At 38.6% G+C, this 19,459-nt stretch overlaps 1 protein-coding gene across 2 annotated transcripts in view; it reads right to left on the reverse strand.

Moving 5' to 3' along the window:
* Window positions 1-1,918: 1,918 nt before the first annotated feature.
* LOC108677496 (inositol polyphosphate 5-phosphatase OCRL) overlaps window positions 1,919-19,459 on the reverse strand; it is a 19,108-nt gene continuing 1,567 nt past the window's right edge. Inside the window, exons 2-20 of one of the 2 annotated variants that reach the window (XM_018165720.2) lie at window positions 15,665-15,941; window positions 15,043-15,159; window positions 14,088-14,229; window positions 13,253-13,291; window positions 12,497-12,616; window positions 11,964-12,364; window positions 11,411-11,511; window positions 10,967-11,137; window positions 10,239-10,401; window positions 9,329-9,510; window positions 8,658-8,879; window positions 7,891-8,026; window positions 7,471-7,650; window positions 7,033-7,129; window positions 6,697-6,834; window positions 6,294-6,391; window positions 5,586-5,734; window positions 2,392-2,560; window positions 1,919-2,041 (exon numbers count right to left, since the gene is read on the reverse strand). In XM_018165720.2, coding sequence (XP_018021209.1) covers window positions 1,919-2,041; window positions 2,392-2,560; window positions 5,586-5,734; window positions 6,294-6,391; window positions 6,697-6,834; window positions 7,033-7,129; window positions 7,471-7,650; window positions 7,891-8,026; window positions 8,658-8,879; window positions 9,329-9,510; window positions 10,239-10,401; window positions 10,967-11,137; window positions 11,411-11,511; window positions 11,964-12,364; window positions 12,497-12,616; window positions 13,253-13,291; window positions 14,088-14,229; window positions 15,043-15,159; window positions 15,665-15,739 — 2,823 coding nt within the window. In that variant the 5' untranslated portion in view covers window positions 15,740-15,941. The remainder of the gene's footprint in view (window positions 2,042-2,391; window positions 2,561-5,585; window positions 5,735-6,293; window positions 6,392-6,696; window positions 6,835-7,032; window positions 7,130-7,470; window positions 7,651-7,890; window positions 8,027-8,657; window positions 8,880-9,328; window positions 9,511-10,238; window positions 10,402-10,966; window positions 11,138-11,410; window positions 11,512-11,963; window positions 12,365-12,496; window positions 12,617-13,252; window positions 13,292-14,087; window positions 14,230-15,042; window positions 15,160-15,664; window positions 15,942-19,459) is intronic. The other variant, XM_047879607.1, reaches the window with a different exon arrangement.

The following is a 19,459-nucleotide window of genomic DNA, read 5'->3' on the forward strand; positions in this document are numbered from 1 at the left end:
ATATTAATGCTGGTCGCAAAACACAGATCATAAAATTGTGATTACCTCGTCGTTGACAGTTTAATAGTGACTTTATTTTAATGAAGTATAGAAATATATTAAAAGCCGTGAAGTTGCGGTATCCATAATCCACTAATTTTATATACAACCGTGAAATATTCATCGTTCTTGGTACACATTAGTTCGCTTGCACTAAGCTAATTACAAGTAGTGAGCAACAAGTAAATTCATCATGTCTTTACGATGCTAATAAATACAACGTTTCATACGCTCAGGTAAGAAATTCCTACTAACAGGTTGGCAGACCATCACAGAGTTCCCTGAAGTCGATCATTAATTCTGGTATGTGGCATCATTAAAACAATGGTAAGCATTGAACACGCAATGGTAGTGAAAAGGTAGAAATTAACACTGCGACTGTATACGTGGTTATAAACAGCACAAATTTCAAGCATCTACCACATTATTCCCACTGAAAAACCTACCTTTGATTAGTACATGAATACTTGTCCGAAAACTCACTAGTATTTCAGTTTTAGTATCCGAGCAAAATAATTCATATCGTGAAAGATTAGGGACATTTGACAACAAAGCGATCTAGCCGAGTGAATGAACATATATTTAATTATCAGCAAGAAACGGAAAGGTCAATGGTATCAAGTAACTGATTTGTAACGGGCGGCAGTTTTTCACTATCCCTTGTTTTTATTTCTCTGTATTGCTCGCTTGCACTTCTAGGCCTCCAAGTGCAACCGAACCGATCTGCGGCAAAGGTGGAGAAGTGCTAGCAGGTGGTGCCACTGCAGGTGGTGCCACTGCAAGTGGTGCCACTTGCTAGAGCTTGCTCCACCTTTGCCGCGGATCGGCCCGNCAGACGAGCCTGCAGACGGAGCAGCTCAGGTACAGACGACGCCTGCAGACGGAGCTGCTCAGGTACAGACGACGCCTGCAGACGGAGCAGCTCAGGTACAGACGAGCCTGCAGACGGAGCAGCTCAGGTACAGACGACGCCTGCAGACGGAGCTGCTCAGGCACAGACGACGCCTGCAGACGGAGCAGCTCAGGTACAGACGACGCCTGCCACATCACGAGTGGCGAGGCGTGAGGCGTCCGCGGGGGGCGCTACTCGCCTGCTGGAGGAACATCAAATCCATCAGACATGTTCAATGGATTGAGGACAACTAATAATCTCACAAGGCATACAACTTCAGGAAAATTTGTCATTGCTATCAACACAAAATATTCTGCTTTTGGGCGTGTGAATTTCAACCATACACATACCCAAAATACGAGGTTCTTTATAAAAATTATAATGCACTTCGCTTCTCCCGCAATACTAAGAAAAAATCTGTAACTCGATAAAATTTGAAAGGTTTTCATTTCTGTACATTAACAAAATTACCTTGATTCTAAATTTAATATGGTCCTAATGAATCGCATACAAAGTATACTAGGTGTTTGCATTCATTGTTGAACAGAATCTGTTTGTGGAAAGCTTACCGTACATCTGTTTTCTTATTCAACAATATATATTTTCCTTCTATGAAATTAAATTATCAATAGATCTATTCATAACAAAACGAAATCATACTAAATCGTTCTGAATTTGATTTTCGAAACTTCGTAACGTATACTTTAGATTTTCGGCATACAGATGACGAGCAAGTGCTTCCCTGGAGGATACCAGTGGCTTTAACCTGCTACTCGTTGACAAGGAAGTGGTAGACGAACATCTGACCTGCTACTCGTTGACGAGGAAGTGGTAGACGAACATCTCACCTGCTACTCGTTGACATGCTAAATACCATAAAAAGACATGTGCTAAATACCATAAAAAGACATATGTTATATACCATAAAATGACATATGACCATAAAAAGATACATGCCAAATACCTCGAAAAGACACATGCTAAATACTATAAACTACCGAGAGTAGAAGCGTCGAGTTTGTTCTCATGTCTGTGGACGAGCAGCTCGTTGAGGAAAGCCATGAGGTACGTGAACACGTTACGGTGGTAGTCCGGCATCTGTGATACCACCTGCACACGAGTTAGCAGGCTTTGTGTGATGTATCTCTTGCACTCATTACTTGGTCTGTACTAACGCAGAGCACGTACGAAGCAATGTCGATTGTTCAGCAATGTATATCGACTTGTATATTCGTACGTAATAAACTTTTTCTACATTGGCGTGTGGAGCTCACCACAATACCTACCAATTAATTTTGGTATGTACTACATAACATTATTTAGCATTTATTTTGGTAAATAATATATACCAATTTTATATCATATTTGAAAGATAATATAGTTTTAGTATAATGACGGCCATGCCAGTCTATTTCTACCAGGCAGAAGCCTCATTTCGGAGGTGAGCATGAGAGGGCGACCTGTTTGGCGGGGAGGTATCCCTCAGCGGCGGCCCTCAGGGCAGCGGGGTACAGGCTGCAGGGCACGACGGGCTCAGGCAGCGCCTCCAGGAACACCAGCAGCGCCTGCGCGATGCTGTGCACGCTTACGCCCAGCTCACGGGACGGCATGCCGGCGTCCAGCGCCGCTCTGTACACAATCAATCTTACAACAGTGGCGTAGTGGCGTACATATACGCGTATTTTATATGTGGCCTACATATGCGGCGTATTTTAAATGTGGCCTACATACAAGGCGTATTTCAAAAGTGGCGTAAATATACGGGTTTCGCTATTAGTGCTTTCATGGAAAAAAATTTCTATTGCTTTTATTTTCTATGTTTCGTGAATAAAGAGAATTCAATGATGTAACTGCTTTGAATGAAGTCATATTCATGTAATTTCTGCATGGATGAGGTCGTGCATGTTCTATGTTTCACGACATGGACAATAAAAACGATACGAAGATAGTAAACATCAGTTTCATGACCTTCCCAAATAATCAGTATTACTACCAGTGCTATTTACTTCTGGTAGTGAAAGCAAAGCCAAAATATAAATATATTCAGAATTAAGATCACTTGATTGCTTAAATCGCAAATTCACGAAAGAATTTAAAAGCAAAGAAAACGGTGAAAAAAGTCACCATTTCTCATGCGAGAAAACGTTCTGGAGTCCAGCTCCATCGTCAGTTCAAAAACCTAAAACACAAGTACAAACAATTAGCGAACTAAAATTCACATTGAAGATATTAAGAAATCAATTGTCAAATGAAAACAAATAAGAATGAGGCAAAAGTGAGCAGACAAACCTATCTATTTACAATTTATAGGGGATGTGAGCTGCAAGCAGCATTTACACTAGGCTTTCGTTTAAAAATATATAGGGACACTAAAATTCGCAGGTCAGAAAAACCGGTTGTGGAGGCTAAAACTCTAAAATCCCTATCGGAAAATAACTCCATGATAAATTTGATGGACTTGTGTTGGAGATTAAGAAGATCAGAATAAAAGCCTTCATGAGAGGGATATTTGAAAATGAAAAAAAAGTGTCATCGACATATCGGTTATAGAATAGTGGCTAAAATCATCATCAAGAGGACAATTGGCCAGCCACGTAGCCTCGTGAAAATACATGAAAATGTTAGTAAAGGTGGGGCCGAGAGGAAGACCCAGGCCCAAACCATCGATTAGTCTATACAACCTACCAGTAAATACAAAAATTGAGTTTAAAACAGATAATTCAAGAAGAGATAAAAAGTTGCGAATCAAATCCATGACACAGTCATTGACACTTTTAAACAAAGAACTTAGGTAGATATCGATACTTTCATGGAGGGGTATATTGGTAAACAAATTTTCTACATCAAATGAAGCCATAGTCAAGTCCTGAACATTATTAACATTCTTTAAGCGATCCACGAACATGTAAGTATTGTCTACGGTATACTGATTATAATTAGTGGTGGGACAGTTCAAAACCGGAACTAAAAATTTTGCGAGTCTGAAACTCGGTTTATTGAAAGCAGCAAACATTGGGCGGAATTGAAATTTCAATTCGAAATCTGGTTTGTGAATTTGGGCAAGCCATTCAAAAAATCAGGACAAGTGAAAGAGGGAGGCATGAAGTTTGAAGTAAGTTTCAGATGAAAGTGCTACGGAATCTTTAAGTTTTCGTAGGAAATTATTAATTTTGTCCACAACCTTCAAAATAGTTTTAGCAATTGGATCTGTAATTTCGATAAATTTAGGAGGGTCTGTAATGAGAGTAGAAAGGCTACTGTTGTAACGATTACGGTCAACTAATACAACGCCCTTGCCCTTATCTGGCTTACAAATGATTAGGTCCTTATTTTTGGCCAAGTCCTTTAACAGATGGTGTCACGGGGTTGGAAAACAGACTAGAAAACTTTATAAGCTTTGAAACCCGGTAAGCTAGGCTTTGCAAGTTGCCAAAAATTCAGGACGATTGGCAATAGAAACATTTTGTATGCTAGGAGTAAGTATTTAAAAGGCTAAAAAGTATTTATAGAAGTCCAACTTAAAAACAGGAAGACAGAAATCAAGGCCGAATAGCCAGCAAGAAATCAAGGCCGAAAGCACGAGGTTCCAAGTTGTATGAAATAAAATTGAAAACGAATTTATCAGAGTCATAGGGATGGATTTCATAATGGATACCGAGGTGGCTAAGTCTCTTCTGATGGATCTGACTCGTAGTTTTCTCGAATGATTCAGTTAGACTTCTGGGATGTTGACGGATAGCGAAGGCATCAACAACGGAAGATAAATGCCCAACCCGTGCTTCACTTTCGGCGGTCAAATAGGTTAAATTCTTCATCGGTTAAATTCTTCACAAGTTCCTTGGAAAGGAACTTGTGCTGCTATGACTTATAAAATGACGAGGTATGCAGACAACTTTTGTAGAGTCTGAACCTCAGAAACTTAGATAAAACACTTAGGAAACTTCAATGTGGATTTTAGTTAGCGAATTGTTTGTACTTGTCTTTTAGGTTTTTGAACTGACGATGGAGCTGGACTCCGAAACGTTTTTCTTGCATAAGATGATTCTTTGCTTTTGCACGATAAGATTTTTTGCTTTTAAACGAAGATTCTTTGCTTTTAAATTCTTGATGAATGTATTCATGCATGATGGTAGCACAGCCAGAGAGTACATTGGTAGGGGCGGGCAGGGGGCGCTGTGTGTGAATGGACGTACCTGGTGGAATGAGAGTGAGGAATGTTTTGTCTGTGTTGAGGGTGTGAATGGTATGATGTGATGTGGGTATGAAGAAAACTGCGGTGCACCTGATAGAGGAATGTGATGCGCGTGAGAGAGCAGTACGGGTTATGATGAAGGCTATTAAGATTGACGATGATGAGGGTAAAAGCGTGGGGTATGGAAGGAAGGAAAGAAGCGGTGTGGACTGCCGTTGTTGTGTATTTAAATAGTTATTCTTACTCAAGTCCCATGGAATAGCTATATAAATATATTATTTAAGGCAATGGAATGAGAGGAAATTCTGACTACATGAGATATCACGTCTTATTCATGTGGGTGGAGCACTGTCTGTCCTAGAGAGTAATTATACTTAAGATAGGCAAGACGTAAACCCAAGTCACCGCGGCACAACATACCAAGTATTCCCACCAGCACAAGCACCACCACCAGATATTAACCTGATCTCGCAGAGCTCCTTGCTGAGACCTGGTCTGGTGAAGAGGCCCTCAGTGCTGAGGGCGTGCGAGTGTAGGTGGTCCACGAGGTACCACAGCTCCTTAGGGATTGCGTAGGGCAGCTCCAGCGTCTTCTGAGGGGCGCTGCTCTCCTGAGCCACAAAATATTCATTGTGAGCTACGAGGTAAGGTTCAGTATATGAAGAAGCATTAATATATAGTTCAGTATAAGATGGGCGCAATTGTGATTACAATGAAGCATTTATATTATACATGTTGGTCAGAGCTTCAATTCCACTTAAATACTCCATTTCCACTTTGTAATATGTAACATGAGGAAATAAACTGAAGAATTTCTGCGCTGGTAAACAAAAACGCGGTAATTGTGAGTTGTTATTACACATTAAGATGAAATCTGGCTTCTGGATTAGGTAAAAAAGTTGTTTCTAATGTTCATCACTAAACCAAACAAGCCTAGCTGGAACATAATTACAGTTATTTGAATGATTATTTTGATACACTCTATAACATGAATCATCTTTCTTGTACATTTTCGGGGCTATCATCGCAGCCAGAATAATTCAAGTAAAACAATAATCATATAAATATATTTAGAATAATATCAGTTCCTGAAGGGAAGATTTATCGTCCATAACACCTATTAGCAACTTTCAAGTAAACAGTAGCTGGTAGGAGCGGTACAAGGTTTACCAGGTCGATGAGCTGCGCTACAGGCACCTCGCAGAAGGGCTTGTTGAGGTGCACCAGCGCGTTGATGGACGACCCGAAGCAGCTCCTCACGTAGTCTCCTGCAGTAATGTGCGCTTTTAATATATTAATTGATCTTTGCTGCATATATCATAAAATAAAAGATTATGCAAACTTATTTGGAATATTGCACACGTAAACTATGTACATGTTTCTGCAGTACTGCTCATGAAGTGGTGTGATGTAGTGTATTGGTGGAGGTGATGTAGTGTATTGGTGGAGATGATGAAGTGTATTGGTGGAGGTGATGTAGTGTATTGGTGGAGATGATGAAGTGTATTGGTGGAGATGATGAAGTGTATTGGTGGAGATGATGAAGTGTATTGGTGGAGATGATGAAGAAGACCTGTGATGGTGATGAAGTAGTCCTTGCCGCCATCGAGGTGCAGGACGAGGATGTCGTAGAGTTGCTCGGCGCCGCTCGCCAGGACCCAAGCGCTGCTCTTGTCCACCTTCACGTCCAGCCTCACCACGCAGTCACCACCTGCACCATTATTACCTTACACCACATCACGCAATCGCCATCAGCACCATTATTACATCACGCAGTGCCGTAAATCGTATATACCGGTTACATGAAATCGTATACAACTAGCCGATTTTGTCGAGCTTTAGTAGCATTGCATTTCCTTACAAACAAGCTTCACACCCGAGGCATAAATAATCATGTTGCTATAATTACCTGGCGGGATGAAGGCAGACTTGGGGTGTATCTTGAGCCAGGGTTTGCAGCATTCCTCGTCGTTAAGCTTCTTGATGAACGAAAACTGAACGGGAAACTGCATGGGTACAAGTACAGAGTTAACGAAATGCTTGACTATTAGTATTATTATTACATGAACGTATTAGTCTGAGTCATCTGGGCAAAGAAATGATTTAACATTGATTTAATTTAAGCTGACCTTTAAATTGAATGTATTAATTTGTAAATTGGAACAAGTTAAAATGACGAACAAGATCCACTGATATACCAAATAGGCTGTGAAGTGTGATATGCTGAGGAGGATCAATAATAAGGGGATGCTGAGTGGGAAGTTCCATGTAANACTGACCTGGCCCATGTTGCTGATGGTGGCCACAACTGACCTGGCCCGTGTTGCTGATGGTGGCCACAACTGACCTGGCCCGTGTTGCTGATGGTTATGGTCTCAGACTGCAGTTCGAGGAAGTGTACAGGGCTGAGGACGACCTCACTCTTGCTGAGGCTCACGCTCGGCAGGAACTCGTTCTCCATCTTGTCCAGCTGCTTCATAACCTCCTCATGGACACGCCGGTACTTTGCTTGGTCTATCACCTTCACCTGCAACCAAAAATAAATGTTAATAACAGCACTATGAATTTATAGTACCAGATTTCTTTGTGCATTACTTTGAAGGATGGAGTGCAGGACGAAAAAAAATTTTTTGGCAGCATATGAAATCAGAAAAAGGCACTGATTCTTCAGAAACTGCCAGTTATTTTGTAAAGAATAACGTAGGATAGATGTCAGTGAATAGAAAATGATTCAGGAATTTTTTTTAATTAAAACCATAGGGATTACCTGCGATGAGAAAGATGCAGAGACAGGCTTGTGGTCGCTGATCTTAAGAGCCATGTGCACCCTGTAGATGCGCTGCTCGATGCCCTCACCCGCCCACAGGATGCGGTCACACCACGCCGGCTGACGCTGCTTCTCACTGAACAAACAATTATATTAACTGCCACAAAATAAAGTTGCAGATAGAAATAAGGCAAGTTGAGAGATACATTAGGTCCGTAAAATAAGGAAATATGTAAAGTTAAAAAAAAAACAGATGAACTCAGAAATGAAAATAATTAAAAATTAGGTAAATGGTAAAAACAATACGGTGATGAACAATAAACTACCTATAACTGAAAATTAAATTAAACAATAATGAAAATAAATTAAACCAGGAGATAAATAAAGTTAAAATAGGATAAAAATGAAAATAAATCAAGTAAATCATTAGCAATGTTTAACATGAATTTTATTATTCAAAACATCCCTGTCCGCAGAGCACAAACAATCTCTATCACCTGCGATGAACTGAGTTAGTTAGACGATCCCTATGTGAGGCTAGTTCAAAAAAATATGGCTGGCATAGTGATCAATGATTACAATTCTACAGGTCACAAGAAAACAAAAACTGTCTTTCTGTTTAAAAGAAAGTACTGAGCAATGGGCAAGAGAATTACCAAGTTTTTCAATAATAATATAACTATTGAAATTGGATTGTGGTTTAGTTATACACTACGTGTTGTACTCCCTGACAATAGGGTAAGGTTATACACGGCAGGCAGTTGTACCTTGAGTCCCAAGAGTCCGTGTCTTTGTCATATTTGAACGTGGGCTGGAAGTTAATAGGTCCTTCTGAGTATCCTTTGAAGACGCGCCCTATCCTACGCTGCTGGTTGAGCTGGTCCAGCTTCAGCAGCGTCTCGTACTGGCCTGCCGATGCCAGCTTCCTGATGTTCACTTCAGGCGATGCTGATATGCGGTAGTTCATGTCTCCGAAGAAGTAAATGTGGCTGAAATGTAAGATCAGATCAACATTGAATGGTTTGGATTATGGTATATTCACGGAAATGCATAGTACTATATTACCAATCTAATAATATCCCTCTAGAATGCATAACATGGATGATAGAAATTTCATAACACTCTAATAAACAGAGATAACATAGTAATAGTGATCCTTTAAATGCATACAAGAATTATTCATGCACCAAAACGAAATAATATCGGAAACCTATATAGTCACATTCGCATCTAAGCAGCCCTGAGGCCACGTAGTACCTAGTATGTATCTATGTAGCCCCGAGGGCCCCATGCAGCGCACCTGTGGTCACGTATGTATCTTTGCAGCCCCGAGGGCCCCATGCAGCGCACCTGTGGTCACGTATGTATCTTTGCAGCCCTGAGGCCACGTAGTACCTAGTATGTATCTATGTAGCCCCGAGGGCCCCATGCAGCGCACCTGTGGTCACGTATGTATCTTTGCAGCCCTGAGGGCCCCACAAAGACGGTCTTCTCACAGATGCAGTCGTAGTCCTCATTGCGCCTCTCATATTCCTCGACGTGGGCCGCCAGGTGGCAGTTGACGAAGCACACCGACGTGTTGTACAGCTCCAGGCTCACTGACACGCCGCCTTTGTTGCCCTGCAATTAAGTACTTACAAAGTCACCCTTTCTTTCGGTGGAATAAAATACAAACTTTATTACATTATGTTTCCAGCTATAAAATTTTTTTCTTAATTTGCAGAGAGTAAATATTATAAGATCGTTACTATATAAGATCTTTTCAAACTGAAAATTCAATATTGCTATGGCAATTATTTGACACATTAAGCAAAGCTTTGCATGGTGTTAAAGGCAATTAATTTCCAAAAAATGGAAATCCAATTTCCAATAATTTAATTTGAATCCAATTAAATTACGTGACTCAATATAAATAACCACTATTCTTTATTCAAAATTTTGATCCCTGTCAATGGCTAAAACAGTTTCCTTAAAACTAATTCTGAAGGCTTGGCAAGCACTCATTGAACTAATTCACTGCACCAATAAATAAATTCTATGGACAGCAGGCCTTAAAAATTTTTAATAATAAATTATCTAGATAGGTTCTAGGAGTTGATTTTAAACTTCAAATTATTTGTATATTAATAAACACTGGATTACAGAAAAATATATTTCACACCCCTCTTGGGTTCTAAAGCCTATGAAGAATAATAATAATACCTGATTAGACTTATAGGTAATAATAATAATAATTAGACTGAGGATAATAATAATTAGACTGAGAATAATAATAATCAGACAAAGATTAATGATAATTAGACTTGAAATAATAGGGAAAGTTATGCTGTAAAAAATAATGTTCTCACAAGCATGTTCATGATGCCGGTGGGGACGGTACAAGCCTGGACCCTGGAGACATGCTTGGCATGTTTCTCCTGCACCAGCACCATGAGCAGCATACCCACCAGCCGCACCAGCTTCACCTCCACGTACCGTGCTGCAGGGTGCAGGCTGCTCAGCACTGCAGCTCTGCTCTCATCAACAAACTTATATCAAGTCAACGTCAAGTGTGAAATGTTGAAATTTTGTTGCCCAACTCTGATAGGAATATCAACTTGCCAGCAACATATTTTCAACTCAAAGTCGTGCACGCAAAATTGAAGATTTGTTGGTTAACACTACCAAGAATCTCAGCTCACAAATAAACATACTTCAACTCATGGTTTCATGAGAAAAGTTGAAGATTTATTAGCAAAACGGACGAGAATCTCAATTCAACAACTGACATTCTTAAACTTGAAGTCTCATGTGTAATATTGAAGGTTTGTTGGTCAACACTGACAAGAATTTCAAGGCCTACATCGCTTCTGCTGACAAGTGGGCAAAGAGTGCAATGAAAGGCGCGATGCATCGCTACCTTTATCTTTTCTTATTAAAAACCAACACACTGAGAAAAATGTATGCATTATATTTTCTGAATAGTGACACACTTTCTGCACGCAGCACCACACAAAGACAAAAACTTAACCGCTATTTGGACAAAGTCTCACTAATTTCTCTGTGTACAAGCTTTACTTTCAGTTCGTGAACTGACCGCCACTCGGGCTCCCTATTGGAGGCCTGGAAGATGTAGGCCTCGGTGGCGAGGTCGAGTTCCTGGAAGCCCAGGGCATACACGTCGGGAGGCTCAGGGTCCACAGCCAGCCACTCGATGAGACCGATGCTGGGCGGCACGCCGTTCACGTTCCACGTGCCCACGAACACCCTACGAGCGAGGCATACGTGATCATTTGGATATCTTGATGTCCATCAACTTGAATAGTATACAGTTGTGAGATGGTAAAATCAGAAATATCACACGTAAGTATTCAACATGGATGAATATACACAAATCTGCCAATTTCAAGTGAGAGCTGAAGTTGAACCACTCAGGATAATGACACGAAGTATGTAAGTAAGTATATAAATAAGTACCTAATGTAGATGAATAATGACAAGATGTATGTAAGAAATTATTTAACTAAGTAATGTATCTGACGTAAGAGGCAAGGCGTGAGTGTAGCTGCCCTGACGCTGCGCCATCATGTGCTGCACGTGGCTCTCTCGCGCCCCTGCCAGCACCGGCATCACCGCCGGCTTCTGATACATACATTCATAACATATTACTGATACAATACTGTTCAGTATTAGTAGTTACTGATACAATACTGTTCTGTATTTGTAGTTACTGGTACAATACTGCTCTATATTTGTAGTTACTGATACAATACTGTTCTGTATTTAGTAGTTACTGCTACAATACCAGTACTGTTCTATATTAGTAGTTACTGCTACAATACTCTTCAGGATTAGTAGTTACTGCTACAATACTGTTCTGTATTAGTAGTTACTGCTACAATACTATTTATTATAGTTCACTCTAGGCTCTTTTCATCATTAGCAAAAAATGCTTATCAATTTTTTGGTATGATTATTTAGTATCAAAGTCACGGGCATTCAGAGAGAAAATGCCGCAAAATAAGATGAAAATTAATAATATAGCTGCATAGAAATGTTTAGTCTTTCAGCAATTAATATTAAACACAACTTACATAAAATGTAGACTGATTAAGAGCAAAGTTATCAAGCGTGATATCTTTGACTCTCAGTAGATCTGCTTCATCTTCAGCAGCCAGAGACCCGCCAAGACCTCCCTTGTGTGAAGGTGAAGCTCTGTTGGCAACAACATCTCGGCCTGTCTCAATAAAGTTATCTCCCCCTGCACCGCCATCACTATTAACAGTTTGTGAGCCTCCATCAGCACCCTCAGGGGACATGCCAATAAGGTCTGCTACCAAACACGGACTTCCTCCCTCAATAGTGAATATTTGTTGTGAGTTTTGGTTGTGGTCTCCGGCAGCTGAAGGTTTACTGCTGCCACTGCTCGCACTGTTGTTAAGGTAAGGCTTGAGCCATGTGAACTCAGGGGTCGGGGCTTTTCTCTTGCTCACGCCTGTAATGAGAAGTAGGTACAACTTTGATACGGGAAAATATAGGTCAAATCGAGGATATATTGTTTGAAGAGATAAAGCAACACAAACTTGATTCAGAAGTATAAATAAAAGTAGTTAAGTGTTATCCATACCCTCTGCAGCCTTCATCACTTCAGACACAAATATGTTTGTTTTTTGGCTGAAGGTCATCTCGAAAAGAAGCTGGTGGCGCGACGAGGACAAACTCAGCAGGATGGCGCTCTGATTTCCGTCTGTGGTGATCATGAAGCAGTGAGAATAAGCACGTTGTTGTCAAGAATAGTGTTCAAATCTAATACACTTATTAGTGTTCAAATCTAAAATAGCTAATAGTGTTCAAATCTAACATAGCTTATAGGGTTCAAATCTAACATAGCTCAAGAGTCAGTGAGGAAAACTTTAATTATTTAATATCATAAGACCTGATACCATTACATTTGATTTACTGAAAAAGTCCACATCTTCAAATAATATTCAGAGAGCTATATAACTCATTTCAAAGCAATTGTATCATAATTAGAGTAATATAATAATTATAATTACATAATTTATTTTATAATAATTTTATTGCATTATAACAATCTTAATTTATTTTATAATAATCATTTTATTGCATTATAACAATCTCATTAGGCACGGAATTTTTTTTCTTGTTTTTAAGCACTGAGCTCCTGATCATGGAAATCATAGCTGCTTAATTAATTTCTCAGCAGAGTAAAGTAAGACAATGTTATTACTAAAAGCAAGTAAAAATATTTTGCTACATGTCAAATTACATGCAAGCTTTCTATCTACATGAACGTTATCAATCAGAATGGAATCATATATTCTGTTATCATCAATATCATCATACAAGCAAGTGTACTAACCAGTGAGGGCATAGCTACGGTGACTAATCTCGAGACCGTCTGCAAAGAAAGGCAACAATCTACTTCAGAGAACAAAAGCAACAGGCAGAAGACAAGCAAAGGATGGTGATGATTCACCATAGGCACAAGGCAGTCGGTTAAGTAGGGTGCTTGCAGAGAATGAATTATTCCATATGCAGCCAAACTAGCAAACAAAACTTTAGGTTAGAATAATGGCATCCACAATACATAGAATAAAACAAAGGTAGCTTTGAGTATATGGAATCATTCAACAACTACTAAGGACTTCTGATTCTGTCATAAGTATTCTCACAGCTCTTTCTCAGAAAGTATGACAAGTAAGTGCATACAAACCATATAAAAATTATTGAATGAGGCACTCAACATATAAACTATTTAGAACCAAGAACTACAAGTACAAATTTGTCATCATTTAAAAAAATTTCTGGACAATAAAAATCGGCAGACTGGTTCTGTATAAACAAGTGAAACTCCCTTCTTCTTCATCATAAATGTAGGTATAAATGTTATTGCAATTAATGTTCAAAAATATTTAATTATGTTACTAAGAACACTGAAAAAGCAATTAGAGAGCAGATTAGTAAATAACTGCATACCATGAAGAATTTTGCCATAAATGATAGATATTGATAGTTGTATTAGATATACAGATATATAAATGATCACAAAAAAGGCAAAGCAGAAGTGTAAATATTTAGCAAACAAACAACATGAACATAAATGTAAATGAGGTGCCCCATATGATGATAAACAGTGATGCAGCATCCAAAGTATGCATAAGTGCACATTAGTGAACATCAACAAAGTATCATACCTATGGTGTACTTGAACCTGGCATCAATGGGCAAAACAGATTCAATAAAAAACTGTGAGGGAGACGAAGGCAGGAACTCGGCAGTGCTGCACAGCACGAGCACAGCACGCTCAACTTCAACGGCTGGGACTGCACCTGAACGCTGCAGGTCATAGCAATACAAACCTTACTGGTTACATACTAAATTATTGAATTGTTATAAGACCTTAAGAAGTAAGGAAGTAAGGCAGAGTTGCTTGAGTAAGATCTTTTTATTTTAATACCTGCCGTTCTAAATCTTTGTAAAGACAGCAGTCAAGCAGCTTGGATATCATCCTCAGAACATAAATGCAATCCATCAGAACCTATGATAAGCTCTGACTAAACCAAATATTCTGATACTACAAGTATTCAGGGAAACAAGCAGTTAAAAATTTGTTTGTCACCACCAGAACTTATAATAATCTATTGACAATTCAATGAGAAATTCTTGAATTATTTTCAATACAGTGCACAAAGATATCAAATAAAAACTTACCAATTGTTTAGAGCCAACAGAATTGCCTTACTTGTTGTGCATTCACATTCAGCAAAGAAGTTAAACAATAGGAACTAACATTCAAGATGCTCATGCATTAAAATTAAAAAAATTATCGAAGGTATTTTCTGCCCATTTAAATCCATTTACTGGCTGAAACAATAGTTCTTTAACATGCCAAAAAAATTTAATTTTTTTGAGCAAATACATTAGGTGCTTCCATACAAATATTATGAACATAGATAGTTGAGTGCCAAAGTAGAATATGAATCTATATTAATATAGATTTTTGCAAATATCAGCCCACAATATTTTAACATGACCTAAACTTAGCCATTCATCTTAATGTTTACACTTGAGTTGGTTAAATACTCTTCACATTTTTTTATACAAGTCAGTTTTCTTTTTCTATGTATAACTGCATTTATTGCTGATTACTTTGTTAGCAGCAATGATGTCGAGATGAGCAGATACGTCAGCAGCCTCAAAGCCCTCAATGAGAGCCAGGGCTCTGTCTCTCTTGACAAACTCCTGGACAAGCCCAGCCTGTACTGCCTAGTGTCAGATGCATGGCAAGTGCTCAGGAAAATAGAGAAAACAAAGGAGCAACTCACTAAGTGAAATGACAATCAAAAATAATATAAGTAAATACAGGGTAGTTGCAAAGCTCAAACTATGCTGTATGCAGAACAGATGCCATTCAGAAAAATAAGGAATTGGCAAATATTGAGGCAGTTGCAATTTAAAAAACAAATTTTCCTAAATATAAACCAGGAACTACAATTTCAAAAACAAATGAATAAAAAATACTTCATACTATTTAGGTCATGCTCAAATTTCTTGAATAATCAATAAGACAATATTTTTATCTTGTTATACTTGCACAAAATTTTATGCTGTAAAATTCAACAATAAATTAAGAATTTGAGAAACTATGTACCGTAGATAGGTAATTATACATCAGATAATAATTAAACACAAGCATACAGAAATTTGTACAGATGCTATGAAAAAAAGAAGAAGATAAGTAATACAAATGACATGCATCAGTAAAGGATACAGCAATGAGCTTGTGGCCAGGCAAAAGCTTGTGTTTTACAAGTTCTTCAAGATCCATCACTGGCACATGGAACATCTTGGATTGTATAGCTGCAAGTCAGATGCTGGATGATCAATGGCCAAAATAAATAATATAGGGACTAGATAATGTATGATTTACACTATGTACAGAAGTTGACATAAGAACAGTACCAATCCAGATGGCTTTAGTGTTCAAGCTGCTGGATGTGCATGCCAGTGAGCTGACCACCAATGACCTCTTTTGACACAATAAGCATCTGGAGAAGAAAAAAAATCATCATAAAAAAATCATAAACATAATTCACAGAGACATTATTGTCACCAATAAGAACATCTCTCATTGGAAAATAAATAAATCCTATAACTATTAAGAATTTTAATTAGAATGTCCTCTGGAAACTATTAACATTGTTATAGGGTTAGAAGTGATGCCCATCATAGCCAAACCATACTGGTTTCTTGAATCTTCAAGTACCGCCAAACGGGGTAATAAGGGATGGATGGGATAAATTGGGACAGTCCTCCGTCATGGCAAAAAAATGTTATAGCAGCAAAAATAATTGAAATATTGCAAAACTAAAAATGGTGGCTTAAACTTCAACCTTTTTCCTATCTATGTAGCATAAGAAGTAGCGCAAGTGAAGAAATCATACATTTACTAGCTGTAAAAAATCCCTGAAGAAATGTTGAAAAGTGATATTTTGAAAAATACTTCAGTTAGGGTCTGTAGTAAAAAAATTTGCTGTATCAAAAAATTTTGCTTTAATAAAAAAATTGCAGACTGGTGTTGGCATTAGAACTTCATTGGTGGAATTTTTCTACCTCAATCTAAACAAATTGGTGGCAATTTTTGCAAGACAGAGTATAATAAGGGACACATCTATAAATGCATTTACTTTAGAACCTCAGTTATTGAAGGCTCCAGTTAACAAAAAAATTGATTAACAATAAAGAATTTTGATAATTTACCCTGCTCAGCAAAAAATCATTTAACAAAAAATTAATGCATCATTGGTCTCTACAAAATTGTGCATAGAATGTCATAGCTAGAATTGTGCACCAGGCAAAATAGAATGAAAAGTAATTAACCTAAAGTCCTAAACTATGATTTATTTCTCCAAAAATATGATGGCGGTCACTAAAATAATCCTTTTTGTTTCAGGTAAGTTTTTTTCAATCTTTTATGTTATAGTGAATTCATGTGAGTGATGTGACCCAACAAAAATGGTGGAAAATTACAAGCCCAGTCCTGTAAGCTTACAGATACAGAAGAAATGCTATACGGCTGCTGATATAAAGCTTGCAATGGACAAGGTTATTGTCACTGCTCAATGGCATGTCCATGAATTTGATTTTGTGGCACGGTGGGATTCTAGGAAATGATTGGTCATTTAGATCCACCAGGATGGTGGGAGGGCTCCAGCCTCCAGCTCTGCTCACTTGAGTAGTGTGGGTAAACAGGATGGCCGTGGCTCTCCAAGAAAAGCAAGTGGGCAGCAGCGGTGCAGCGCGCTCATTCTGCTGCAAATAGGAGTGGAACGACTGCGCTGCCACTGCTGCCGGCCTGCTCGTATTGGAGCACATGGCCATTTGGCTCCTATTGGCGCAAGTGCGCGCCTATTTTTGGCCACCGCCCTCCTCAATTACATAGGTACATGGTCATTTAGAAGGCATTTTGAATGTCACCATGTATATTTTGGTAATATCAAATTATTAATATGGTAATGTATGGATATGGTAATATCATATCAATATAAGAAAACAAGTACAAATTGCAGAAAATATCATTTATTCAACATCTACATCATCTACAAAGAGAGAGAAAGACTTCAGACTTTGGAGTAGTATATACTGTTAGTAATGAATAAGTATGACTCACTATGAGTACACTATGGGGTGCTTGAACTTTGAAGATTCAAGAAAAATGAAGGAAATAATTAGCATAAACCAGTTTAGTATCCTTGATGACTGACTATTATATTATCTTTTGGGCCAGATCAAGCAGAACTTCAACTTTTTATAAACACCAGGAATCCAGGATTATAAACTAAGGTCAGGTAAATCCTGACAAGGTTGAACTAATACAAGGTTGACCCACGCACAGGTGCGCCTTGCGCATTTCATTTGTTATTCCATGTATATCACCTTGGTTGTTGTGAAATCACCTGACACAATGTGACACCACATTGACCACAGTGTGATTCAAACTGATTTGTAACACCTGTTTTGCTTAAAATGAGACTACTAGACTAGTTCTAGTAAATAAATTTATCAGGCAATTTTAATAAGGTAAATTTGTTTCATGATTGAACTAATACAAGGTTTACCTAGTGGGGGACTGTGGCCCAGGGTCCTTAGTGTTAGTGCAGCTGCACCTTGCAGATGTCATTTTTTATTCCAACTGTGACATCACCTTGGGCTTGGCTCTTGTGAATTGCAATGTCACCTGGTCAGATCAAACTAATTTTTAAACCAGTTTTGCATAAAATATGACTAGTTGCATGCCATGGTCATGAAGATGTGCCAGGTGCGTGGGAATTTATTTTGTCATTTTAACGGCCTGCGCGGTGCGCCATACTATGCTGGTAAAAAAATGCGCCGTGCGCCGTACTTTAGAAAGCTAAAATAGTTCTACTATTTTAGTCGACAATATACGCGAGTAGGCCTATATTGACTACGCGAGTCGAACTGACAATAATAAAATGTAAGACATGTCCAGGTTACTTCTGACTCTTCCGCTTGTCCGCCTTGTCGGATAAGGAACGTACGGTAATCGTAAACTGCGGCTTTTATACATACGAAATGTAAACAGACGGTGTTCAGTGTTGCCATATGACTTTGGAGAAAATTTCTTCTAAAATAAAGTTCTAGATTTCTCATTCACCAAATTTCCGTATCAAGAAAAATCATATATTATTGAAAGATAATTAAAGGCATACTGTACTGAGTAATGTGAGTATTACGTCTGTTCCTCCACAAACTGCTCGTGCGCGGCAGCGCGACGTAGAATTGATGGCCAGGATTGCGCGAACACGTGCGCGAAGAGAATCAATTTTCATTACATAGCGCCAACTGTGCACAGCAATAGCTTAAAAAAGGTGAAAATGCGCGGGAAAATTCACCGAAAACATACATCATCCTGAGTGTGGGTTGCATGTAGTAAATACATTTTTTGGGCCATTTTGATGAGGTCAAATTTTTAATGCTTTCAAAGATGACATGAAAACAATGTGTTGATCTAGACTATTTATATTATGTGCTCACAGTGATGTTGCTCTAGACTCTAGAGATGCACAGAATGGTGCAAAATTGTCATCACTCAACACTCATCAGTCATCACTGTGGGGCATGCCAGCATGGGTCAACCTTATACGGTATTAGTTCAACCATGCATCCAGCCTCCAGGCATCATCTTATGCATAGACCACAATGACAGTGCCAGTGGCAAACAGGAAATTTTTTAGGATCAGTCATCATAGTATACAGTCAATCAGGTCATTTTCAATTCCCTCAACCCCTCATCTTATCAGGATTTAAAACAATATCTTTTGTACGGTTGTACGTACCTATGATAATGCTGTTATGAACTATACCTGTAATCCAATTCCAAGATAGGCTACTTAGGGTAAACGCGGTATATTCCGACATCGTAGGTAATTCCGTCACCTCTCCAGCTTTTCCTTTATATTAAGCTTTGTTTTAGTTCCATGCATTCATTGATGGTTGAAATGGTGACGTCATACATTTGCGTGTCGAAATACTGCAAAAACACTAG

This window comes from Hyalella azteca, unplaced genomic scaffold (genome assembly GCF_000764305.2).
Source record: "Hyalella azteca isolate HAZT.00-mixed unplaced genomic scaffold, Hazt_2.0.2 contig3406, whole genome shotgun sequence".
Lineage (NCBI taxonomy): Eukaryota > Metazoa > Arthropoda > Malacostraca > Amphipoda > Hyalellidae > Hyalella > Hyalella azteca.